Source organism: Microcaecilia unicolor, chromosome 9 (assembly GCF_901765095.1).
Source record: "Microcaecilia unicolor chromosome 9, aMicUni1.1, whole genome shotgun sequence".
NCBI lineage: Eukaryota > Metazoa > Chordata > Amphibia > Gymnophiona > Siphonopidae > Microcaecilia > Microcaecilia unicolor.
Window position 1 is genome coordinate 71665179 of NC_044039.1, and position 27216 is coordinate 71692394.

The 27216-nt window shown below is 43.3% G+C and overlaps 1 protein-coding gene across 1 annotated transcript; it reads right to left on the bottom strand.

The window, feature by feature from the left end:
- Positions 1-27216, bottom strand: UPK3A (uroplakin 3A). Its single transcript, XM_030214597.1, has 7 exons — positions 27044-27216; positions 25738-25881; positions 21495-21771; positions 18320-18399; positions 5704-5836; positions 1319-1465; positions 1-522 (listed from the first exon to the last, which is right to left on the bottom strand). The coding sequence occupies exons 1-6, from the start codon at positions 27096-27098 to the stop codon at positions 1327-1329; spliced, it is 828 nt and encodes a 275-aa protein (XP_030070457.1). The 5' UTR covers positions 27099-27216; the 3' UTR covers positions 1-522; positions 1319-1326.

A 27216-nucleotide genomic window follows, 5' to 3' on the forward strand; every position in this document is an offset into this window, starting at 1 on the left:
TCAATGGAAGACAGTTTAATACAGAAAAAGTTAAAACCAGTGGCCATTCTAAATTTTATGCCATGCAACTGGGTACTAGTCAGTCACGAAGTGGTGACATTACCCTTTTTCCTAGAAGCACCATCAGGTCTTAAGATGACTATGGATTAAACAGCAAACACTACAGACAACCAAATGTCAGTGCTGCCTACTGTACTGCAGCTGTAAAAGCTGAGCAAGCTGATGTGGAGCTCATTTCAGTTCTAGCCATTAGACATACTAGCAAAAAAAAAAAAAATACTACATTCTGAATACACTTCCTATATCTCTCCGGAAGCTACAGCACTAAGCTTGCAGTAGTAATATAAGGTTGTTCCAGCTTTGGTACCTAGATAGTGAAACTGGTTAATTCACATTCCATTTCCTATTGAACAAGCCTATATGGATACAGATCTCATCTTCTAGAGAGAGTTTCCCCTCTCTCGTTTCCATTGGCTATTAAGTCTTCTGTGATAATGTTTGCTTCATTTCAAAAGTTTAGTCCTAAAAAACAAAATCAAAACAAAGTTAGTCTCAAACAAAACGAATTAATTTTTCAGCAAAACATTATAAATGCCTTCTCTTTATGGAGGTAGCATTTACTATTTACTTACTCAAGGCCCATGTCAAAACTACAATTTGAAAAATATTAAAAGTTAGTATGCTTCCTAGTAGATACATTTTTCAGGGTTGATTCAAATGAGATTATTAATTTGAAGAGGGGATCTAAATTAGTTAACCGACAGGCACCTAACTGCAATGTGTCCAAGTAGGGATAACAATGAAAAGTCTATGAAGAACTGTTCTAACATCTGTACTATGCATGTGTCCTGCCATAAGGTACATTTCACCCATTTAAAAATGCAGATATTGCTGCACTGTTACTATATACATATACACACAAATATATATTTTTTTTGTTTGGATTTGCTCACACCTTTTTCAGCAGTAGCTCAAGGTGAGTTACAATCAGGTACACTGGATATTCTCTGGCCCAGGAGGGCTCACAATCTAAGTTTGTACCTGAGGCAATGGAGGGTAAAGTGACTTGCCCAAGACCACAAGGAGCTACACACTTTCTACATCGCAGATCACCAGACGCTTCAGCTGTTTACAAAAGATATTCAGCTATTAGGCTGACATTTATATTTGAATTTACAGGGTGATAACGTAGGCTAGTACACACTTGTGAGCTTAAATCCTAAAGTTTCACATGTGATTAGACTGAAGTCCTTTAGAACAGACTTTACACTACTCTTAATTTATGAAGCAAAATTTCCATGTTTTTAAGGATACATACGTGTGAACTCAAGCTTGGGGCTTAGGAACATAGCGTTCTCTTTCTAAAGAAGATCCTCTCAGTACACCTGAATATGCTTCAGAACTGGCTTGCTGAGTGGTCCGACTCTCATGCATGGTAGCATTGGCACCAGTTGGTGATCCTCCCCTACATAGAAACGTGATGGCATAAAGATATAATTAGATAAAATTATATACTAAAAATTTTAGCAGTCAAATTACAAGTTGTAAATATTAGTATTTATTTATTGCATTTGTATCCCACATTTTCCCACCTTTTTGCGGGTTCAGTGTGGCTTACAATACGAGTTAAATGTTAGAAATACAATTTGTTACAGATTGGTTATGGATTACATTGTGCAGAGTTATGCGAAACAATTGAGGTGTCGTTAGGGAATGTAACAATGGAACATAAACATTGAAACTTTGGAAGGAAACACTGGGAGCTTGGAGGGCGATAAAAAGGCATGAGGACATATGGTATATATCTTTCTGTGAGTAAAGGTATGAGAGATGTACAGGGCAGTTGTGTCACTGGGCATTGGGACTGCTACCCTTATCTGAACCACAGGGCAGAACATAACTGCTTTCCAACTTTTCTTCTGTAGGTAGCATGGAGGACAGGGGAAAGGGGCAAAACTGCTACTTTCCTTTTGTCAGAGACCAGCATGGGTGTGTGGGTGTGTGTCCAACTCAACACAGAGTCAGAATTATCAACTAATGCTTGACGCTAACAGAATACAAATTATATGATAACCAGGTTTTATTGTGTTGAAAAGATTAGTCAAAATGTTTAATAATGAAACCTTAACTACCTTAATTCATGCCTTATAATTTCAAACTTACATTATGCTAATGTGATTTGTGGATTTATTAAGTAGCAAGTTAAACATGTCAAACCCTGCAAGACATAGCTATTAAAAGTGTTTGAATTTGTAAATTCAATCATGTTAGTCCTTTATTTGTTCAAGAGAATCCGCCAAGATGGAGAACTCGAACGTCCCACAGAGAACCACAAAATGTAAAAGAAAAGGGTGGGAGGTTGACCACGGATACCAAAGACTGGAAAAAAATGGACTTAAAAAAACAAAAAACCATTAAAAAAACGTTTATTAAAAAAGAAGGACTTGACACAAACATTGTGTTTCGGCCGCTAGGCCTGTATCAGGAGTCTTGTAGAAGAAAGCTAATCCATGTACTACAACACCTGCTGGTCTCTCAGAGAATACAAGGAAATACCACAACCGCTCCCAACCAATCACATGGTATTCCATACATCCCAGGGAAGGGGATGCTTAGATCAAAGATTTTTAGATGGTATGGCACCTTTATGGAATATCATTCCCAAAGAAATTCATGCAGCGATGAATTTAGCTAAATTTAAGATCATGTTAAAAATTTAGATAAGTATTTAGTCTTACAGGACAGGAAGGATTAAAAATCTATTAACATTTCTGTATTCTGAGAGAGAACAGTAACACTTTGCATGTTTTTATCTTGAGAAAATGTTAGGTCTTTTCTCTGAATTAACTGGCATTCCTTTCTATTTACGCTTTGTGATTTTATTGTATTGTTAACCACCTTGACATGGATTAGCTAGGCAGTATATTAAATTTTATAATGAAGAGTCTGAGCATTCTTGGCACATGCCCACAAAAGTTGTGTGGTAGGCACATCTCATGGGGGCATGTCCAGAGATGATAGGGACCCCTTTCAACATCCCCCTAATCTTTAAGTCTCCCTGGTGGTCCAGTAGAACCCCCCAACCAAAAAAAAAATACCTGGTGGGCCAGACTTCCCCCTAGAGCAACTCAAAAAACCTCCATGGTGGTCTAGTGACCCCCCCCTCCACATATCTTCTGAGAGATGAGGCAGGAGGGCAGGAGCAATGCCTACTCGCTCCTGATTCTGGGCCTGCATTTCTCAAAAGGCAGTGCCTATCCCAAGGAGGTTTGATAACAGGCTCCTATCTGGTCCATCATGTGGGCTGAAACCAGCAGGCAGACCTTGTCACGTTATCAATTTTGTTGTTTTGGGTGTACCAAGATAGCGATAGCTGCACTGGGAAGAATTAAAAAAACTCCTTGGTGGAGACTGACATGCCATCTGTTATTAAACCTTCTTGGCCCAACCCCTGACTGGTGCATCCTGGGATACACTATATGGTGCTTAGCCCCTGCCAGTGCATCCCAAGATGCCCTGGGTAGGGGCTGGGCACTGCCACTTTAAGGGCAGGCCCAGAAGCAGGAATAGGCATTGATCCTGTCCTCCTGTCTCCAACTCTCACAAGGTATGTGGAGGTCAATAGGCCACCACAGAGATTTTTGAGCTGGGGTCTCATGAGGGGGTCCACTGGAGTACAAGGGAGTTTTAAAGGTTGGGGGTCCAGTTTGCTTGTATTACAGTGCAAGCAGACTGCTCCCCATAACGACAGCTCCAGACCTACTGTTAAGTTTTGCAGGTTATAAGGTAGACGTTCAGTGCACACAGAATGTCTATACATTGGTTGGAATGCTCATTTTAATACCGGTGAGCTTGTTATAATACATTTACATAGGGTTATCAGCTACTGCTATGGCCAATGGTAAAAAGGGCCACAGTAGCGCTATAGAAAGAAATAGTAGTAGAACCCCTTTCTGCATTAGATGCTAAACATTTGCTTTAGACCGGCTACAACTGGTCTAAAGTAAGTGTTGCAAGCATGGTAAGCTTCGTGCATTGGGCCCTTAGATGCGATGGCATTGAATTCCATATGTATGAAGCCATTTAATTTTGTAGTAGTTTCAACTGGAAGTAAGTCTCAAAGAAGATGGAGGCAAAGAAAGCTTGTTTGTGAATCAACCTCCTAGAACAGGAGCCTATCTGCAAAGAAGCCAGCCCTATAAAATTTTAAACAGCTAGACATAAGATTTTGAACTCCATTTTTAGCAGCTACAGGAAGCCAATGCAGAAGTTTCAGCAGAGGTATGCTGTCAAATCTGGAATTTGTGACAAAATACTGTGGTGAGTTTTGTATTAGCTAAATCTTAAATTTTTTGTTAGAAAAAGCAACATAAAAAAGTTACAATAATCACTTGTTTCTACTCACTCACCAGAGTTGTGATCCTGCAAGTTAAATGCTTATTTTTAAAGCACAGCACTCAAAAAGGCCAACAGATCTCATACCCAAGCCACAAAGTTTAAATAGATAGCAATGCCTTGGAATTCGGAATATGCTGGGCTCACTGACTGTGTCCTAACACACATTCAGAGCCCCCCCCCCCCCCCAACCTTCCCCAATTTTAAGAATGAGAAAACCTTCTGGACCTATTATTTTAGGGCAAGTAATTGACCAAGGCTAAGATGTCCAAATGGGTGCTCAGTTATTTTGGGGAGAACTATAAAAACTGAGCTCCCTCGTGGAAGAAAACAGAAAAGCTTTGGATAGGTTGAAACCATGGGTTGCGCATTGTTTCAAGGAGTAGTTAATAACTAGTTTAAGGCACACAGAAAAAAAGGGAATAAATATATCAGGATCCTGGTTCTGTCTTACCCCCTCCCACCAGGGCTCCTATAGCAACCCTTAGTGTGCGAACACCCCGCGTCATAGGACCAAGGTTACATTACCATTAGAACAGTCAATACTGGGCTCAGGAAGGGGAGAATCACCTAGAAAGTTCCCTAAACACTGGTTATGCTTTTAAAAGAAACCTCACACTATACTGTAGTATGAACTGTGACATTTTGTGGAAGCAACTGTACAATAAGATTAAATTCAGTAAAATTTAGAAACTGTAGACCTCATTAATAGGAATGTTGGGTCCATTTATGCGACTCCACATAACAAGGGCAATTCTTTTAAGTGCTTCCATTTGGATACCACCCATTTAAGGGCCACAATACAAATGACAGTATGGGCTGAACAGGGGAAGAGCAGAATTAACCTTAGGAGTGTATGCACATTTTTCAGTTTGATTTCTAATTTAATGTTTCATGGCAAGTTGTTTTCTAAAAAACAATCAAGACTGATCCTAGATATGCAATTCAGTTTTCATATCAAATCCAGCTGCTCCTCCATTGCCTCATGTACAAACTTAGATTGTGAGCTCTCCTGGGACACAGAAATATCCAGTGTACCTGAATGTAACTCACCTTGAGCTACTACTGAAAAAAGGTGTGAGCAAAATCTAAATAAATCAAAATAATAATGCATATTCATAATGGATATCATGAAAAGCAGATGGGGTACTCCAGAAACAGCTTGAAAGAGATATAGTAACCATATCCTACATCCATAACTTGTACGTATAGCATGTATGATGACAGGAGAGCCAGTTCTTGCCTTCCTATTTTAAAGGATCAATCACCTAACCGAACCTGCAGTTTACAAATAGTGAAAATACTTACATCATAGATGTTAGCACTGCAGCAGCAAACGCAGCCAATAGGAGAAAGACAAGAACACTTAGAATGGATGTGATGACTATCATTCCTCCACTTCTCCTGCCTGGCCAAGTATCGATCCTTGACATATCCTTCACTAGAAAATAAATTTTGCCTATTTACTTCATCATTCATCTAAAATACTAAAATGTTAAAAGTTAAGGGATGTTTTGCACCTTAATGAAGGGGCAAGCAAGAGATTAAGAGACATCTATTTCAAAATTAGCACTCTGAGCTGTGCTCTCTGGCATATCCAATGTTGTCAAAGAGTTCAGTACCACAAGATGCTGACTACAGTAGTTGCTTTATGCTGCCTAGTGAAGCAAGGAAAAGGGAATTGGACTTATATAGTGCCTTTCAGTTGTTTTTGCAACTACATTCAAAGCAGTATATACAGGTACTTGTTTGTACCCGGGGCAATGGAGTGTTAAGTGACTTGCCCAGAGTCACAAGGGGCTGCGGTGGAAATTGAACCCAGTTCCCCAGGATCTAAGTCCTTTCCAAAGAAGCTCCTGCTGTGTCTAGCAGCCAACTCCTCTCTCTCCCCCCCCCTCCCCACTGGTACCTCTGTGTTGGAGGCAGGAGTATGACTTCCTCCCAGTGCTGCCTTCAAAATGGCTGCACCCTGCCCAGTGCAGTGGAGTTGGCCACCTAGACCACCAAGGTGCTGGTGGGGGTTGGTTTGACAGTTGTAGATATTAAGACTGTCGTTAAATATCCTCACAGTTCTTAATAAGTTTCATGAACATTTACAATCACATAACTCTTGCCATCTCATTAGACTTAATCAGCCACTTTTGAGTTAGTTGATCATTTGCTTTTGCTCACCCAACTTTCTGATCTTGGTGTGTCAGGCACTGCTCTATCTTGGTTCCAATCTTTCCTTTGCAACTGGACCTTTACTCTCTCCTACCCCAACTGCCAGAAGTTGTTAGCAACTTTTCAGGAATCTTCTTGTTTCCTTTCACATACAGGTGAATATTGTTCACATATATCACAAACCTGACCAACTCCAACACTATCATTACAGATTTGCCTAGATAAAAATCACCCCATTGGTTGTTGACAACAATCTTGTTTTAAACCCTAAGACCATTGCTTGTTGGCTTACAAGATCTCTGTCCCACTCTTCAGATTTGTGTCTTTGGGTACCTCAATTACTCCGGTTGATTCTTTTCTTTCAGTACCTTGGTAATTTTTTTGATTATCAGCTCTTTTGCACTAAGGTTTCAGCCTTGTAGTCTGGGTTTTTTTGTTCTTGGTCTTACAGACAGTGCTGGAATCTGATCCTTTCATTCCCTTCTCCTTGCGCAGTTTGTAGAGATTGGGAAATACCAAATTTACCAAGTACATAACACAAGCATCCATTTGCTTTAGAAACATAGGAAGCAGACAAATAGGTATTTCCCCACTCACTTCTGAAGAAACTGCAGACGTCAAAACTGTGCTATAAAAAGACTCCTATCACAAAAGTCGGTTTGATAACATAACGCCATTGCTTAAAAATCATCAGCTGCCACTTAAGTTCATGGTTAAGTTCAAGATTTCACTTCTTACATTTAAGGCTCATTACAAAACTACATGTCATCAGGCTTTTTTTCACTGCTCCTGCTCTGGAACATGTTGCCTTTGACATTCTGGGGCAAACTGTCCATCAAAAAAGTTTAAGACTGGCTCTTTAATCAGGCTCACTCAAATGGATAGGTGGTCTTTAAGGATTGCAGCCTACTGTGTCCCATGTAAACTTCTTTTGTTGGCACGAATAGATCCTTTATCATGATTTTGTAGTTTTTAATTTATGTTATTTAGATTGTAAACCACAGTGTCCTGCTTTGTTAGTTAACAGCGGTATGGCAAGTTGGAAATAAGTAAATAAAATAACCCCCCCCCCCCCCCCAGTATACACAATTCACACAAGTTGTCATATTAACCAACTTTGGCCAATTAAGTGACTGGAAGAAAAAAATAAGATGGGATAGAAGTTTATATGTACAATTTTAAAATGCCATAGTGGCATTCAAAGTATATAATATCACCAGAAGCAAGCTTAACCAAAATATTTAGAGTTAATTTAGCATGTGTAGGGACAATCCAAAATGTCAATAAATTAGAGGTTAAGTGACTTATAAAAGCATAATACTATGGGGGAAATTCTATGAAATGGTGCTGGGGGGGGAGGGGGTGCTAAATGTTAAACAAGCATTCCAGGATTGGTGTCCTTTATAGAATAGCATGTGTAGCACCATGCACCATTTCATGCTCAGCATTGGACGTGAGGCGTTACCAATTAAAAACCAAGTACTACTACTAAACATAGGGCACAGATCCTATGATTCTAGCACTGTGTGCTTTAAGGGAACAGCCCTGGCCCACCTATGCTCCTCCTATGGTCAAGCCTACTCTATAGATCCACATGGAATGCTTACATGCCTGTTTATAGAATAACATGGTTTCACGCAGAACTGTCCTGTTTTGCCACTTTGCATCCATTAGAAATTCTTGGCATGAAAAAAAAAGCTTTGCTGCACAAGCAGTGCCTAATGTTTGGCACCATATATACAATTCCCCCCTATGTGTACTTACTACAAGTGGTTAGTGGAATCAGATTAATTGCCATTAGGTAGCTGTGTGGATAACCAGCGCCAAGAGAAACTGTTTTTAATGTGTTCCTCCTGCAGAAGACTGCATTCCAGCACCTAAGAGTTGTTTAATTAGGATTTGGCTCAGTTCTACCTCAAGACAAGTTCAGTTCATACCTATTGTGTGACCTGATCAGAGAAGTCAGTTGTGGCACTGCATTATCTGACAGGGGTCATCTAATTCATGGCTGCCTATCTTCAGGACCAATAGAAGCAGGCCTTACAACATTTGACTCTGAATAACTTAGGATTTAGAGGAGCCAGGATCAAAGAACGTTTAAAAAAAAAAAAAAAAAAGCGCTTGCCACTATGCATATTTGTACCCAGAAACCGACATCAATCCTTTACCTCCCTCAACATCAGGCTGGCTGCAGCCAGATCTTTGATGGCGATCAGAGCCCTGCAAGTGGGGGAGCCAACTTTTCAAAATTATTTGGTGTGCTAAACCCAACAGAAGTTGCCTCTCCCTGGAAAGTGGGAAAATTAGGTTCTTACCTTGGTAATTTTCTTTCCTTTAGTCACAGCAGATGAATCCATTAACTGATGGGTTGTATCCGCCTACCAGCAGGTGGAGCTAGAGAACACTGAAAAACCATAGTGCCTCTTGGATGGCTAGCCCCCAACTGCCTTCAGTATTTGAGATTTCCAATGCAGAGTGAACCATAAAGGTATAACAAACTTTCCTCACAGCGAACAACTGCCCCAGAACAGGAGCAACAAAGGAGGGACGATCTCAACCTCCTGTAGTAGAACAGCATGTAGAAATTCTGAGAACTGTTTTCCAACTTCTCCCAATGTGATTTATATCTGCATGAAAGATCCGAACAATAAACAAAGTCAGACAGGGAGGGATCATGGATTCATCTGCTGTGACTAAAGGAAAGAAAATTACCAAGCTAAGAACCTAATTTTCCCTTCCTTGTCATCAGCAGCAGATGAATCCATTAATTCATGGGATGTACAAAAGCAATCCCTACTTAGGGTGAGAACAGGCCACACCACGAGCCAAAACTTGAGCTCCAAAAATAGTGTCCTGCTTCACTGCAACATCCAGCCTGTAATGCCGGGCAAAAGAGAGCTGAGAAGCCCAAGCAGCCGCACTACATCTCTCTTGAAGACAGAGTGCACCCGTTTCAGCCCACGAGGAGGAAATGGCTCTCGTGGAATGCGCCTTAAACGCTTCAGGCGGAGACCGACCTGAAAGCAGATATGCAGAAAAAATTACTTCCTTGAGCCAACGGGTTATAGTGACCTTAGACGCTGGACCTCCATGCCGAGGCCCTGACAACAAGAAAAAAAAAAGGTAATCAGAAGTCCTGAAGTCATTTGACATCTGAAGATACTGCAACAGCGCTCTGCGGACATCCAAAAGATGTAACTGCCCAAAGGAGTCCGGGAACTCTTCCCTAGAAAAGGAAGTAAGAAAAATAGGCTGGTTCAGGTGAAACGCTGAAACCACTTTAGGCAGGAAGGAAGGAACTGTACGTACCGTCACTCTGGACTCCGAGAATTGCAGAAAAGGGTCCCGACAGGACAGCGCCTGCAGCTCAGACACACGTCTAGCCGATGTCATGGCCACCAGAAAGACTGTCTTGAGAGTCACATCCTTCTCCGAAGCTCGCAGGGCGAACACTGCCTTCAACACCAGCCCCAGGTTCCAGGCTGGACAGGACGACCGAGCCGAAGCACCCCTCTTGAGAAATCGGGCAATGTCCGGATGAGCAGCCAGGGACAATCCAGCGACTTTCCCTCAATAGCATGATGCTGCCGCCGCTTGTACGCGCAGGGAATTGTAAGCCAGGCCTTTCCGTAAGCCCTCCTGCAAAAAGTCCAGCACTGTCGAGACTGTAGCCCGCGTGGGTGTGATCGCCTTTGAAACACCCCACACCTCAAATGCGCACCAGATCCGAGCATAAGCTGCGGAGGTGGACCGCTTGAAGGCCTGCGAGTGGAGATGACCTTGTTAGAGTAGCCCTTCTCAATTGCGCCCTCTCAATAGCCAGGCCGTAAGACCAAATTGGCAGGGATCCTCCATAGACACCAGACCCTGCACCAACAGGTTCGGCACCAGGGGCAAATGCACCGGAGCATCCACCAACATCCGGCGGAGATCCGCATACCACGGACGCCTTGGCCAATCTGGAGCAATGAGAATCACCAGACCTCGGTGCTGACAAATCCGCAGAAGGACTCGCCCTATCAAGGGCCAAGGAGGGAACACATACAGGAGGCCTGAGGGCCAGGGTTGAGCAAAAGCATCCAACCCCGCCGAGTGAGGATCTCTCTTTCTGCTGAAAAAGCAAGGTACTTTGGCGTTTTGCACTTGATGCCATTAGATCCATTCCGGGAGTCCCCCATTTGGCACAGATCTGAAGAAAAACTTCTGCCAGTTCCCATTCCACCGGGTCGATTTGATGGCTGCTGAGAAAATTGGCTTGCACATTGCTCTGACCTGCTATGTGAGTAGCCGACAGAAGCTGCAGGTGTAGCTCGTCCCAGGGGCAAATCTGAGCTGCCTCCGCGGCCAGGGCCCTTGCACCGTGTGCCGCCCTGATGTATGCCACCGCTGTCGTGTTGTCTGACAGAACCCGGACAGCAAGCCCCTTCAGAGTCCTTTGAAAGGCCATTAGAGCCTGAAATATCACTCTCAGTTCCAAGCGATTGATGGACCACCCCACTTCCACGGATGTCCACAGACCCTGAGCATAGCTTCCCTGGCAATGCGCTCCCCAACCGACAAGGCTGGCATCTGTTATCACCAGGCACCAAGAAGGAAGCACAGGCATTCCTTAGCGCAGCATCCTGTCGGAGAGCCACCACTCCAGACTGAGCCAGGCCGCAGGGAGCAACGTTAGTCTGTGTTGATATTCCTGGGACATTGGAGACCATTGTTGAAGCAGGACAATCTGCAGAGGCCTCATATGCGCTCTTACCCAAGGAACCACCTCCAAGGTGGCCGTCATCGACCCCAGCAGCTGGACCAAGTCCCAAGTTCGCGGGCGAGGCATCCGCAGGAGCAGACGGACCCGATTCTGAAGCTTGCACCGCCTTTGGTCGGGGAGAAAGACAAACCCCGAGGCCGTGTCAAACTGGACCCCCCAAATACTCGAGAGATTGAGAGGGGGGTCAGGTGACTTTTGAGTATATTGACCACCCAGCCTAGCATCTGCAGGACTGTCACCACTCTGGCCGTGGCAAGATGACTTTCAGTTGCTGAATCCGCTCTGATGAGCCAGTTGTCGAGATAAGGGTGAACTCTGATACCCTCTTGCCTGAGACAGGCAGCTACACCCACCATTACCTTGGAAAAAGGTATGGGGAGCTGTGGCTAGGCTGAAAGGCAAGGCCTGAAACTGGAAATGCTTTCCCCCAACACCGCAAAGCGGAGGAACCGCTGGTGTGGAGACCAGATAGGAATGTGCAAATAAGTTTCTTTTAGGTCCAGAGATGTGAGAAACTCTCCTGGTTGTACCGCTGCAATGACGAAGCGCAGGGTTTCCATGCGGAAATGTTGTACTCAGAGCCTCGTTGACTCTTCGTAAGTCGAGGATCGGTCTGAATGACCCGCCTTTTCGAGGCATGACAAAATTAATGGTGTAGCGGCCGCGTTCGGCAGGAGGCACAGGGATCACCGCTCCGAGATGCAGCAAGACTTGTAAGGTCTCCTCTACGCCCGTTTTACGGCAGTGCCGCACCAGGACTCCACAAACATCTCTCACCGGGGCACCGAATTCCAGTCGGTAACCTTCTCTGATCAGGTCCCACTGATCTGAGATAATCTTGGTCCACTCCTCTAGAAAGAGGGGAAGACATCCTCCTATGGCAGGCAAGAAGTGGACCGGCGTCCCATCATTGTGGAGGGCACCCCTGAACTCCTGGCCTTGAACTGGCCCCTGCAGAATGGTTGTCAGAGAGAATGGAGTTCCTCTGCTGAAAACGGGCACGTTGAGAAAACCCAGCAGAGCGCCCCGGGCGATACCTTCGAGCTTCACGGAAGCGAGGTCTGGAAGAGGAGGGAAACACAGAACCCTTGGAAGAAGGCCTCGGCCTATCCTCAGGTAACCGCTGGGGTTTAGATTCTCCCAGGTCTTTCACAATCTTCTCCAATTCCTCTCCAAATAACCCAGGAGGCCCCGAAAGGGTAGCCTCACCAGCCTTTGCTTAGAAGCCATGTCAGCCGCCCAATGCCGTAGCCAAAGGCGGCGGTGGGCGGACACCGCCACAGACATCTGTTTAGCCGAAGCTCTAACCAGATCATAAAGGGCGTCAGCCAAAAATGACAGGGCCGACTCCATCCGCGGGGCAACCTCAGAAAGGGGGCCTGCACAATCGGCGGGCTGTTCCACCGCCTGCTGTAGACAGGAAAGACATGCCCGGGCTGCACAGGAACTGCAAATAGACCCCTCAAGGCAAGGCCCGCAATTTCAAAGGACTGCTTCAGCACGACCTCCAGTCGCCGATCCTGCATGTCTTTCAAAGCGACCCCTCCCTCTACTGGGAGAGTGGTCTTCTTTGTCACCACCGTGACCAATGCATCCACTTTGGACATCCCCAAAAGGGGCCAAGTACTCCTCACGCAGAGGGGTAAAGCTGCCCCATAGCCCTGGCCACTTTCAAAGGCCCATCGGGGTCAGACCATTGAGCTGTAATAAGCTCTTGGATGGAGTCATGCACAGGAAAGGCCCGAGTAGGCTTCTTAGTACTCGCCATCCTAAGATTAACAGAGGAGGCATCGCCTTCAGCAGGATCATCAATCGAGAGGGCCTGCAAGGCGTCAGTAATGAGAGCTGGCAGCTCGTCACAGTGGAAAATCCGTACCACTTTGGGATCATCCAAATCCAGTGGTAAACAGGCACCCTCCTCTGGATCATCCGTCCCTGAAGGCCTGCCAGATCCCTCCACTCTCCACAGCCCGACCACGGGGGGGGGAAGGATATGCGCCACTTTCAGATGGGAAATTCATCCGTCGATGTTTAGCGTGTTTCCAACGCTCGGGGGAGGAAATAACCTTTGAAGTCATCCTTGGGGCATCAACACCAGGAGGGAAGCCAGGAGGCAATGCAGTGTCAGACACCTGCAGCAGAGCTCTTTTCAGCATGAAAGCCTTATGCATTAAAAGCACAAACTCAGGGGAGAAAAACTCACCCTGACCCTCCGCCTCGGAATTAGGAGAAACGGATGTAGGAACTCCTCTGGCAGCCTCAAATCGAGGCGTCCCCCTGCACTCAGACTCCTCCGCAACTGCGAGGGTCGAGACATGTGGCGCTTCCAAAATGGCACCCGCTGCCAGCTCCATCGAGCGGGAAGAAACATTGCTCGCCATGCTCATACTATCGTGAGTGCCCAAGGAGCACATTTTACATAGCCCCGCTGCTGATCTGAGTTTACCACAACGGGAGCAGCGCTTAACTGCTTCAGCAGCCATCGTCCCCGCCCAAACTTACCCCGATTGGAACGGTGTACACGGGACCTCCCCGGAGGAGCTGGGCACCACTCTCACCTTAGAGGACCGAGTCAATGAGCTCCAGTCAATCTCTGGAAAAAGTCTTTTTTTTTTTTTAAAGCTGTGAGGAAAGTTGGAGGCAGGCAGCAACAGAGGGATTCTGGGAGGCGGGGGTAAGGCAGGGAAAGGGTGAACCTATATGCCTTTAAAGTGGGCACCACCAGCCACAACACCCCTGCTCAACTGGCAAGCACAGGAGCCACCCCAGGCAATCTGAAATCCAGGAGCTGATCAAGCTACGTCCACACCTGCTGGGAGATAGAAAAATACTTTAGGCAGTTGGGGGCTAGCTGGCCAAGAAGCATTATGGTTTTTCAGTGTTCTCTATCTCCACCTGCTGGTAGGCGGATACAACCCATCAATTAATGGATTCATCTGCTGCTGATGACAAGGAACAAGGAATTTGTTGTGTGCTCAAGCACCCACAGAGCTGGCTGTATGCTTGAAAGAACTTCCCACCATTGGTACCAAGTCAGCCAAGTGGGAAAAGGTATTCAAAGCTCTTGGGGGGGGGGGGGGGGGGGTGGAGAAGAAATGATGGTCTACAGAATCTTGAGTGGTATAGTATGGGTATAATCAAATAGACTTTTCACTCTTTCAAACAGTGAAAAGACCAGGGGACACAAGTGATTTTTTTTTTTTTTAAACATAGGAGGAAATAAATATTTTTCACTCACTGAATAGCTAAGCTCTGGAACTTGTTGCCAGAGGATGGGATAATAGCGGTTATTATCTGGGTTTAAAAAAGGTTGGACAAGTTCCTGGAGAAAAAGTCCATAGCCTGTTATTAAGACTACGGACCTTAAACTTCTGAAAATCACTCGACCAACCTGTTCGAAAAGGCAGACCCTACTGACCCAACTTAAGTGCCTGAACCCAGCAACACAACGAATCCAAAGCCCGTAAAGAACTCCCTTCTCTACGATTTCCTAATGTGTCTGTAACACATGAACCTCTTTCGACAATAACATCACCTTGTATTTGTTTCATCACCGGAGTTGGCTAACGCCTCACTGTACTATATAAGCCAGGGGCGTAGCTACGGGTGGGCCTGGGTGGGCCCAGGCCCACCCAATCTCGGCCTGGGCCCGTCCAGTCTTTTGGGACCCTCACCTACCACGACGATGACTTCGTTTTTTTGCCCGCAGCGGCCAGCGGGCGTAAAAGCAGCGAGCCAGTCTCGACTCCGCGTCCTTCGCTTCCTGCCCTCTCAACGTCCCGCCCGCCTGAAAGGAAATGACATCAGAGGAAGGTGGGACGGCACAGTGAGAGGGCAGGAAGCGAAGGAGGGAGTCGAGACTGGCTCGCTGCTTGCACGCTGCAACTTCAGGAGTGGAAGTGAGCCAGCCAGAAAGAAGCGATTTGGTTTCCACTCCTCCGCGCAGCCATCGCCGTTCGCTCAAAACACAGGGCAAGCAAACCTGTGAGCTGCTGCATCCACATTGTCATTCTTTTGAGGGGGGGGGGGGGCAGGGGAGAGAGGAGAATTGCCGGACAACAGGGATTGATGGAGGGGGCAAGGGAGATAGGAAATTTGCTGGAGATGGAAGGGGAGAATGGAGAGTTGCTGGACGGAGCGGAGGGCAGGGGAAGGGGAAGGAGGAGAATTGCTGGACATGGCTAGATGGAGGGAAAAGGGGAGAGAGGAAATTGGCTGGAGATGGATGGATGGAGGAGAGGGCAGGGGAGAATGGAGAGTTGCTGGACGGAGCGGAGGGCAGGGGAAGGAGGAGAATTCCTGGACATGGATGGATGGAGGGAAAAGGGGAGACAGGAAATTTGCTGGGTATGGTTGGATGAAGGAGAGGGCAGGGGAGAATGGAGAGTTGATGGATGGAGGGAAGGGAGAGAAGTCAGGGAGGAGATGCGCATGGATGGAGGGGAGGGAAGAGAGGAGAAATGCTGGACATGGATGGAGTGGAGGGCAGGGAAGAGAAGGAAAAATGTTGGACAAGGATGGAGGGGAGGGAAGACAAAGGAAGTAGAAGCACATGGATGGAGGGGAGTAAGGAGAAATGCTGGATATGGATGGAGGGAAAACTGCTGAGTTTAAGGGCTGGTTTGGAACACGTTGAGGGCAGATACTGAAACTCGAGGAAGGATAGGGACAGGGCTACAGATGGTAGACAGGACACATAGGACACAGGAGGATGGTGGACATGGTGAGAGAAAAAATATCAGATGGAAAGAAGACACTGCATAAAACAGAAGACACTGGGACCAAAGCGAATAGAAAAACTAAAGGATCAGACAACAAAGGTAGAAAAAAGTATTTTATTCAGAATTTATTAATTGGAATATGTCAGCTTTTGGAAATGTGAATCTGTGATATTTTGCATGCAAGTTTCAATTTTTCTGGTATTGCTGCATGCTGAGTCTGACTTCTTGAGTTAACTTTCCAGTTCAGTATTTTGCCTTCATATTTTTTGATTTCTAGTTCCTTGTGTCATGTCTGTTGTGTCATGTGTTTTTCATGTGTGATCAAGGTGCAGTATTCTGCTAGCATGTAGTATTTGCAGCCCTTTTTGTTTTGCTTTTTTTTTTTTCACGAAGTAGTGTATTGGTGTTTTAGAGCCTAGTGTAATTACAGTTCTGCCTTTTCAAGCATAAGGTTGTAGCTCGTCCTGTCCTTGGAATTAGTGCTGTTATGGTTTAGTAAGGATATGAGTGTGTTTTTGCACAAGTTTGTGTATAGCATTTTGCAATGGAGAGATTGTGGGATAATGTAATTATATTTAAAAATATCAATTTTTCCATTAAGTATGTATGTGGTTATACTGATGCAGGGCAGCTGTTGGGCATCAAGTGAATTCTAAGGCATTATTTTGTAGGATCCCAAGAGACGCTACTCAAACTTATATAGACAATGCGTGCCCACCCATATTAGCTCTGGGCCACCCAAAATCTCAGGTCTGGCTACGCCACTGATATAAGCCACATTGAGCCTGCAAATAGGTGGGAAAATGTGGGGTACAAATGTAACAAAGAAAGACAGAAAGACATGGGGAAAGTCGCTGCTTGCCCTGGGATTGGTAGCATGGAATGTTGCTACTCTTTTATATTTAAATCTTTTTATTAAAGTATAAAAAGGAATATGCCTTGTAACTATTGTGTATAAGTTACAAATATAAAACAATAACAGCAGCGAACAGCTATAATAACCCTCCTCAACTCCGCCCTCTACCCTTCCAGCCCCAACAATAGCCGATTTCTACTACCCCAAGGAATCCTAATCTACCCTGTTAAAATGTCCAGGGGTACAAAATACAACGCGTTCTGCGTGCTCTAGAGGGGAGAAATATGCCCTATGAAGCACTTATGATTTTTTTAAATCTGTGGATGACTAAGAAGTCATCAACAATCTCAGGTTTCGGTCTAGCTCTCCTGTCTCCCACAATCCTTTCCTGCAATAGAAGATGTCTTGTTAGCAGGATGTACAGGAATCTCCCATGCAAGTTTTACTAGTTGTGGCCAGCATGTTTGCTTGTTTTTGCACAAAAATCAAAATATCATTTTCTGCATCACTCAAACAAACAACAGTCCCATTCCATTAACAGCCTTCAAAGTAGAAAATGACAGGGACAAAGTTTGTCCCTGTCCTCGTGGGCACTGTCCCCCATCCCCGCCGTGCAAGCTCTGGCCCCATCCCCACAGTCATTCTCTGACACACACAACTGAGGATTGAGCTTAGCAGAAAACACAATTTGGTAGGTTAGTATATATACGATTTAAGGCTTGTGCAAGAACATTATCCCCCACCCCCCAGGTTATTTATAGTGTCCCCCAGTGTTTGGATTTAGTAGTGCACCAACACCACATCATACTATCCTAAGGAAAACTGGATGCCAGAGTTTCTTCAGATTTGGAGACCCTTTGCAAACAAGCATACTGAAGCAGGTATGTTTTAACTTATGACAAGCCTCTTTGGAGGTTTTAGAGTTAAGAAATGCAGCCATCCTGAAGATGATGTCAACTAGTAAGCACCAAATACCTTCCTGAAAAATTAAACAAACCAAAGCAGCATAAGGGACTTGCATAATGTACTATACCCCTGAATGCATGCAGTGGGTCTGTGGAAATCAGCTCCACTGATATGGGCAATTTAAAACCACTACCTACTTTGTGATGTTTGCAACCTATATGCAAGAGGCTGGGCAAAGCAAGCAATTTTATGTGTCAGCTCATATGAATAATACAACAGGTCTCTGAACTAACTGACCATTACCACCTGCTGTATCTCTAAGGCATTAGTGACATACTGTATTGGAGATTTGATTCTTTGTCAAAATGCCATTTCACTTAATGTAGGATATTAACCCCCCCCCCAAAAAAAAAAAAAATAAATAAACCTCCAGAACCACTACTGATCTGGAGCTATGTTATAACCACTGTGTACAAACAACTTGAGAGGGTTTAACACATCTACATTTTTATTTACCTGTTCTTGTTGTAATTGAATCAGACCAAAGAGTTTGGTCTGCCATTTTTCCAGTGCTGTTTACCAAGATGTACCTAAATCTGGCAAGGGAACAATAAAGTAGTTATCTTACAACATCTAGTATACACGCAACATAGTTCAAGACTAGATAACCATCTCAGATGATATACAGCACTATCCTGAAATGCATGTACCAAAACCAAGTGAAATCTTTAAAATATCAAGTGTGCTTCTGAAAGTAATGCAATCAACAGTGGAGTGACTGAATAGTAAGTTCCTGCTTGTTAGCTCTAAATGGATAAAACAGTTTATATTAAAAAAAAAAAAACCCAAAGCAGCTTAAGTTTAACTACAGTACTTTGTTTCCCATCCAAGACCATTGTTATGAACAGTTAACAGTTAATATTTAGAAGACATTCCCAAATTACCAAGAAATTACTTTACAAAAAGTATGCATTACAAACTACTTTGAGGTGCTGAAATTCTATATTCATGTTACTAGGTATATTTTGAGCACAGGAAGGTTCTGTCTTAACTGTTTGATCACTGCTTTTAGTGTTTTAAAATAATAATCACAGATAGCCAGTTAACAATTCTTATGCAATTTTGTGGCATACCCTATCCACCAACTAGTAAGAAATGGGTGTGGTATTACATATGCAATATAGCAAAAACAAATAGTAATCTACTGAAGATGAAACCAGTAATGTAACCAAAAGAGAAACAAAATTCATACAAAACGGAAAAAGTAGCTCCAAACACACAGACTTTGAAGAGCTAAGGCAGTCTAAAGACTTACTTCATCATTGACAAAAAACCTTCCCAAAAAAGTGTCTTCATTCAAAATACACAAAATGACTTCTCAGAACGAATACGTAGCACTCAAAACGCATCTGGCGGAAGTCTTAGGATGCGGACATGTCCTAAGACTTCCACCAGATGCGTTCTGAGCACTACACATTTGTTCTAAGTCACTATTTTGTGTATTTTGAATGAAGACAGTTTTTGTGGGAAGGTTGTCAATGAAGTCTTTAGACTGCCTTAGCTCTTCAAAATCTGCGTGTTTGGAGCTACTTTGAAGATTTTCCTTCCCTTTTTTGTAAGAATTTTGTTTCTCTCTTTTGGTTACATTACTGGTTTCATCTTCAGTGGATTACTATTTCTTTTTGCTATACCCTATCCACCATCATGAAAAAGCCTTAGTGGTATTGACAGATAAGCAAGCATACTGTCATTAGAATGGGGTCTTGGAATTTTAGAGAAGTCACAAGGGCTCCCCTCTCCCCCCCCCCCCCCCGAGATTTCAGCATGTAGCAATATTTGCTGAACTGAAGCTAAAGGTTTGGTCTTCCCAACCAATGGTGTTGGATTCCAGATATTCTGTTGGTATGTGCCAGTGTTAAAATAAAATCTGAAATCAGGTTACAGGATTTCTTCCCTAACACTGTTAAACATTCAGTGGATCAGACCAACTCCATATTCCCACCACAGAATTTACTCGTCTTGTGCCAAGTCTGATGTGCCCTTTCTGAACAAAAATGTTTTGACAACCTAGAAAACAGATGGTAAAACAGTACTAGATAGAGTTAACGTTTCATGGATGCCAAAACCTTGCCTTTCAGTTCAGCATTCAGAGCAGAACTGTTTTTAAACTGGAGTAATAGTAATCCATCAAACCCCCATCATATGCATTGAAAGTTTGACTACTTACATAAGTACATAAGTAGTGCCATACTGGGAAAGACCAAAGGTCCATCTAGCCCAGCATCCTGTCACCGACAGTGGCCAATCCAGGTCAAGGGCACCTGGCACGCTCCCCAAACGTAAAAACATTCCAGACAAGTTATACCTAAAAATGCGGAATTTTTCCAAGTCCATTTAATAGCGGTCTATGGACTTGTCCTTTAGGAATCTATCTAACCCCTTTTTAAACTCCGTCAAGCTAACTGCCCGTACCACGTTCTCCGGCAACGAATTCCAGAGTCTAATTACACGTTGGGTGAAGAAAAATTTTCTCCGATTCGTTTTAAATTTACCACACTGTAGCTTCAACTCATGCCCTCTAGTCCTAGTATTTTTGGATAGCGTGAACAGTCGCTTCACATCCACCCGATCCATTCCACTCATTATTTTATACACTTCTATCATATCTCCCCTCAGCCGTCTCTTCTCCAAGCTGAAAAGCCCTAGCCTTCTCAGCCTCTCTTCATAGGAAAGTCGTCCCATCCCCACTATCATTTTCGTCGCCCTTCGCTGTACCTTTTCCAATTCTACTATATCTTTTTTGAGATACGGAGACCAGTACTGAACACAATACTCCAGGTGCGATCGCACCATGGAGCGATACAACGGCATTATAACATCCGCACACCTGGACTCCATACCCTTCCTAATAACACCCAACATTCTATTCGCTTTCCTAGCCGCAGCAGCACACTGAGCAGAAGGTTTCAGCGTATCATCGACGACGACACCCAGATCCCTTTCTTGATCCGTAACTCCTAACGTGGAACCTTGCAAGACGTAGCTATAATTCGGGTTCCTCTTACCCACATGCATCACTTTGCACTTGTCAACATTGAACTTCATCTGCCACTTGCACGCCCATACTTGGCTCACACATTTGCAGGGACAGCCCATGGCTAAAGCAAATGAGGCCCCCTGCACAAAGTCAATGGAAAAGCAAACCATGTGCAAGTCACTCAGGGCCCTGTTTACTAAGGTGCGCTAGCGCATGCACAAAATTAGCATGCACTGTGTAGGCGTCCACAGTTAGCACATACTAATGTGCCTCTAGTGCGGGTTAGTAAACAGGGCCCACAATGTTAGGACTAATATTCAGGGCCAACCCTATGTAGCATCAGATACAATTTTTTTTTTTTAAATTTTAAAAACAGATTACTCATTCTAGTACCCAACAAGACCAAGATTTACCAAACAGATTACTGCCATAAAAACATCAGTTTTATAAAGGCAGGTACTCAAAACTATAGGTTTCCTGCTCCCAATGACTTGTCCCATTTTTGAAGACTTACAAGATTTTCCTCAGATCTGTTCATAACAAAAAGTCCTCAGTGCAATGAAGCTGGACAAGTCATGTGGGCAGTAGATTAATTTGCATCTCCTTAAATATTAAGAGACAGAGATATGCATTTAGGAGAGAGCTTTAACATACCTGTAAGTTGTTCCTTCTGAAAGTGGTGGATTGCAGATTCCTAGATAATTTGGGTCAGTTAAACAAGTTACATTGTCTCCAATTCGAACAAGGTACTTATCCAGAATATTTGCAATTTGAGTGAGATCCTGAGCATTGTCAAATTGAGGAGGAGATTTACAGTTGGGTAGCCCAAATGATGCAACTTTGTAAGGTGCCAGTCTCCCTCCATTTGTTCTTTGGAAATTAGAGTTCAGAGGTACACCGTTGTCATCAACCACCGCCAAACCTGAACTGGCTGTTAAAATTAAAATAAATAAAACTACATAACTACATAGAACAAGTTTACTTCTTCCCATGGGCTAACCTGTCTGAAAAAGAGTAAACTGTATCAAAACAACTGAAGCTGAGCAATTTTAAAATATTCTACCACCATATTCAAGTTTAAAATTTTACTATCAGTTCCCAGCTAGTTTAGTCATAAGAAAAAAAAAAAAAAAAGTCAGATTTCTAGATTAGCAGGACCATCATTTCATGATGTTCTGGAAATCTACAGGGAGGGAAGAAACCTGATTAAGAGGATTTTATATTTAAGAACAGTATGCATCTGCTGCAATCTCAGCTCTCTATGTATGGGTATGACCAGCACAATATTCTGCTAGTTCAGTCTAGAACTGTGGCAATTAAATGGGGTTTTGAAGAAGAAGAAGACGAAAAGACACACAAGGTTCTTGCTATAAGCCAGTGGTTCTCAACCCAGTCCAGATTTTTAGGACATCCTGAATGAAAATGCATGATAAATTTTCATAAGGCAGCAGTGCATGCAAATCTCTCATGCATATTCATTGCAGATATCCTGAAAACTTGACTGGCTGGATTTACCCTGCTATAAATTATACAAGTACTTCAAAGCCCAGCACAGGCCATGAAAACATCTAAAACAGTCAGGTTTTCAGGACATCCACAATGAATGCGAGTCTCTGGAAAAAGGTGACTAAAGTAGCAGATCCAAAAAGTTGAGAATGGCTGATGTATGAGAAATTTGTATGCATATTTTTTTATTCATGGGCATTGTGAAAACTTGATTGGCTAAAGTGTGTCCTGAAGACTGGGCCCAGGATTAAACTACTATTACAAGCACCAGAATTAAATCTCAGACACATACATAGTTCAAGTAGTTCTTGATGTTTTCAAGAAAAATCAAAGTGGTGTGAACTCTTATTTAGCTTCAGAACTTGCTTTAAAAACATGAAGATCTAAAAAAAAAAAAAAATTCCTTCAATAGATAGCCACATGCCCCCAGGAACAGTTTCATTTCAATTAAATATAGTACACTGCTAGCTTACTACAACAAAGTAATAGTATGCATTAAACCACTTTTGTATGCAAAAGTTCAACCCTTTCTACAATAAGAACTCTAAATGTGTGGAGTGGAGGCCTAGTGGTTAGAGCACTGGTCTTGACATCCAGAGATGCCTAGTTTGATTCAAACTGCTGCTCTTTGTATTCTTGAGCAAGTCACTTAACCTTCCATTGCCTCAGGTACAAACTTAGGACCCTGGCCCAGATGCACAAAACTTTAACGACCCTTTAACGAGGAAAATTTGAAACATAGCATGCATTAAAGGCCATTTTCCGATGACGCTAGCAGCTAACGAAAACGGAATGCAAACGAGAAACTACCATTGAAATGTGGACAATTTGGATTGCACTAACCACACAGACGATTGCAAAGAGTCATTTTCCGTGAGAAATTTAACGTCAGCTCAGACCTGTCGTTAAGGCCTGAGCTGTCATCTCCCCGCTCCCCCCTGCACCATGAAAATCCAAGCTGGTATGTTTAAAAACAAAAGTGAGATTAAAAAAAAAAAAAAAACACTTGGCTCCCTGCTTCCCTCTGCATAAAATAAAAAATGAATACAACCTAAAAAAGGATCGGGAGGGGGCAAAGGCGCTCGTCAGAAGCGTCCAGTATGGACGGCCTTGCCCTCCCCCCCCCCCGAGGTTGCCGCTGCTCCCCGCTTCCGCTCGTATAAAATAAAAAGTTAAAACAAAACTAAAAAGTTTAGCAGCCGCGGTCCCCCTCCCTTCCTGTCTCTCTCTGTACTCCTTCTCCCATAGCTCCGACTCCTGGCATCCTCCGCCCCCGTGCCCCGCCCCCTGAGCTCATCGCCGCCGCTTCCCCCTCTCTGCTTTACCGGCCCGCGCAGCGCCTCTCACCTCCGTTTGAAGGCGCTGCACGGGATGGAACAGCTGATCGGCGATCACTGCTGCCTCCTCCGTCTCCTCTCTCTGTTCTTCCTGGGCCCGCCCTCCTCTGACAACCTCGGGGGGGGGGGGGGGCAAGGCTGGCCATACAGGATGCTTCTGACAAGCGCCTTTGCCCCCTCCCAATCCTTTTTTGATTTTGTGTTCATTTTTTATTTTATGCAGAGGGAAGCGGGGAGCCACTGTTTGGGTTTTTTTGTTGTTGTTGCTGTTTTGGATGTTTGTGGCATGCGCAGAGCAGCCAGCATAACGCTTGGCTGCTCTGCGCATGCTTTAGGGGCCAATTAACGACGGGGATTACAAATCTTTGACACACTGTACTTTTCAATACCACACAGAGCATGTGCGACTTGTTTTTTTGCTGCATGCTTCGTTTTTTCAAATTCGTTAAGGACTTTAACGTTTTAGATTTTTTTACGTATGGTTGATGCATCTGGGCCCCTGTTTGCTAAGTTGCACTGTAGGTGCGCAAGCTTATTTTAACGCTAGAGACACCCATAGGAATATGTGTATCATTAGTGTGCAACAAGTTTTAGCACACACTAAAAAGCATGCCTACAGAACGGCTTAGTAAACAGTGCCCTTAGATTGTGAACCCTCCTAGGACAGGGAAATACCCAGTGTACTACTACTAAAAAAAAGTCTGAGCAAAATCCAAATAAATAAATTTGCAGAGAAATATTGGTCGGTTTAGTAAACAAGACCCTTAGATTGTGAGCCCTTCTGGGACAGGGAAATACCCAGTGTACCTGAATGTAAGTCACCTTGAGCTACTACTGAAAAAGGTGTGAGCAAAATCCAAATAAATTTACAAAGAAATGTTGGTCAGTGAGGGAACAGTTTTATTAAACCTTCAAATCTACTATTTACTAGGGCAGAGCTTAAGTTTCAAATATTAGATGTTCATTTAAGTAGTCAATGCAGGGCACTTTTACAATGATTAAACAGACAGCAAGTAGATATCTATCTTCTCTAAGGATTGGCTCATTTTCTTTCCAGTTGTATGAAAGTAGAAAAAACTGAATCCAGGTTTAATTTAGTGCTATTCAGCAGCACTATAGCATTCAGTGGGTGGGGGGGGGGAGGTATAATTAACTGTTAATTCCCATTAAGACAAAGCTTGATAAGGGAAAGGGAAATGGACTTGATATACTGCGTCTGTGTTTTTTGCAACTACATTCAAAGCGGTTTACATAGTATATACAGGTACTTATTTGTACCTGGGGCAATGGATGGTTAAGTGACTTGCTGTGGGAATCAAACCCAGTTCCCCAGGATCAAAGTCTGCTGCACTAACCACTAGGCTACTCTAATGGGTATTACATTTACCTATAAAGAAGCAGCATAGTTGTAGCAGTTTTTCCACTTCTATGTGGACATATCATTACACAATTGCAAGTGATAATGGATGCGATTAGCTATAAACTTCATTGGATTAAGTTAAAAGCTAAGTTTAGCTTTAAGGTAACTCAATTAAAAAAAAAAAACAATCATCACCTACAATGTAAAAAAAATTCAGTATTGCAAGGCTCATTCTTTTACCAGACATTTGAAACCCACTTCACATTGCCTCAGAATTTATAGGTATCTTGAGACACAAAGGACTCACCTCACTGGTTTTCTTCCTATAGTCTTACAAGAACCATGGCAAGACTATTAAAGGTATTTGGATAATAATGCAGTCTCAGGAATTTGAGAATAAAAAGGTTAGAAGCTATTTAAAAACCTCAAAGCAAGCTAGAAGAGAGACATTTCTGGGACTTGATGCTAAAATGATCTGACTTGTGACTGTCAGCTCTACTATGCCACTGGTATGAAATATGAGAATTAAATGTTCAGCAAAAGACAAACATTTCCAGCTGTGGAAGAATTTTCCTTATACGAGAGCACTGGCAACCAATGTGGGCAGAATGGAGGCAAAAGAATAAGATCACCCTCCAACAATGAGAGGGACCAGGAACTGAGGCACAATATTAAAAACAGGCACAGTACTTACCAACATCAACACCATACAGATAAACATTACAGCCGCTGCATGAATCAGAGCCAAACACACAGAAAGGCTTTTCCAAGGCAATGGTAGTAAGAGTGGGGTTATTGGTGATAAACAATCGGTTTGCAATCTGTGGCTTTATTTGTGCTTAAAGAAAGAAGCAAATGCATTAGTCAGTCACTGCATATACCACCTTAAAAAGCCTCAAGCAGAATTCCCATACAACATTCATGGGTAATAAAGCCCATAGGAGCCGACTCTGTGGGTGCTTGAGCACCCCCAGTATTGAGAAAATCCCTTGTATGTGTCCAGGGAGGGGTTTCCACTGGGATTAGCATCCCCAATAATTTTGAAAAGTTAGCTCCTATGATAAAGCCCTCATTTTTCATAATCCTTCTTAAAACAGAAAAGAGGATGAACAAGGTTGTTCAGTCTTCTACTAATTACCCCATTCTAACTTTCCCTTCTCACATTAAAAAAAGACTTTTGACAGCTTTTACTCTATCTGAAGCTTGGAGGTTCTCTCCCCACCTATTTACTATGTTATATAAGCTGTTCCTTGCAGTTATCTAGAACAACTTCTAGAGAGCCCACTTAAGAAGCTAGCATTGCTTTCAGACTAACAACAACATTTTAAATTAAGGAAAACCTACAATGTTAAAACAGTACGAGCCACTAATAAGATTTAACATTATTTTAATGAAAGAGGGGCACCAACAATTCCACAAACAACATACTGCTAGAAGAAGATAGCTAAACTTACTTCTGGAAGGTTTGTTAGTCAACATTTATACCACTATGAATTTGTATTTTTAGGACTTCCAGTTTGAGTTGATATTACCAAGTATTCACCACTTCAAATCAAGTTAAAGAAGCATAGAAGCTCAGAACTGCTGATGAGACATACAAGTATACAATGAGACATTCAAAGTACAATCATGCACACTACTGTAGTTCACTATTTCCCTATACATACATAACCTTCACCTTAGCTATATTAGCAGCTTTTAGGAGTTGACTAGACACAAATTAGCGAAAAACAGCCCCTACAAAGATCATAGCTCTACCATAACAGAAAAATACATAAACAATATTAAACCAGTTCCAGTACAAACCCTATTAAATCTAAGCCACCGCCTCCAAAGAGCATATTAAAAAAAAAAATAAATAACAACCCCCAAAGACAAAACCTGAAGTTTGAGGTCATACCCACAGATTCCACTTGGAAAAAGGGAGACGTTCCCTTAAGTCTATGTTATTTTTCATACAGGAACGTTGAAGATCACGGGGCTTTAACAGCTTTACTTACTTGTACACAACTGATCCATTAAGCCAAAGAAGAATAAACTTAATAGCAAAGACATTTTACTTAGTAAATAAAACACAAACCCCTAAAAATCATACAGATCACACCTAAAAGAGAAAAATGCTTCAAAGGAAGCCTTTCTGTACCGGAACAACACAATAGCAGCAACAGCAGGA

Coding starts and splice junctions, on each gene's coding strand:
- UPK3A (XM_030214597.1), bottom strand. CDS start 27,098: ATGTCTTTGCTATTAAGTTTATTCTTCTTTGGCTTAATGGATCAGTTG. Junction 21,772..25,737: donor TCTGTATGGTGTTGATGTTG/GTAAGTACTGTG, acceptor TAATTTTAACAG/CCAGTTCAGGTTTGGCGGTG. Junction 18,400..21,494: donor TCAGAAGGAACAACTTACAG/GTATGTTAAAGC, acceptor TTCCCTTGCCAG/ATTTAGGTACATCTTGGTAA.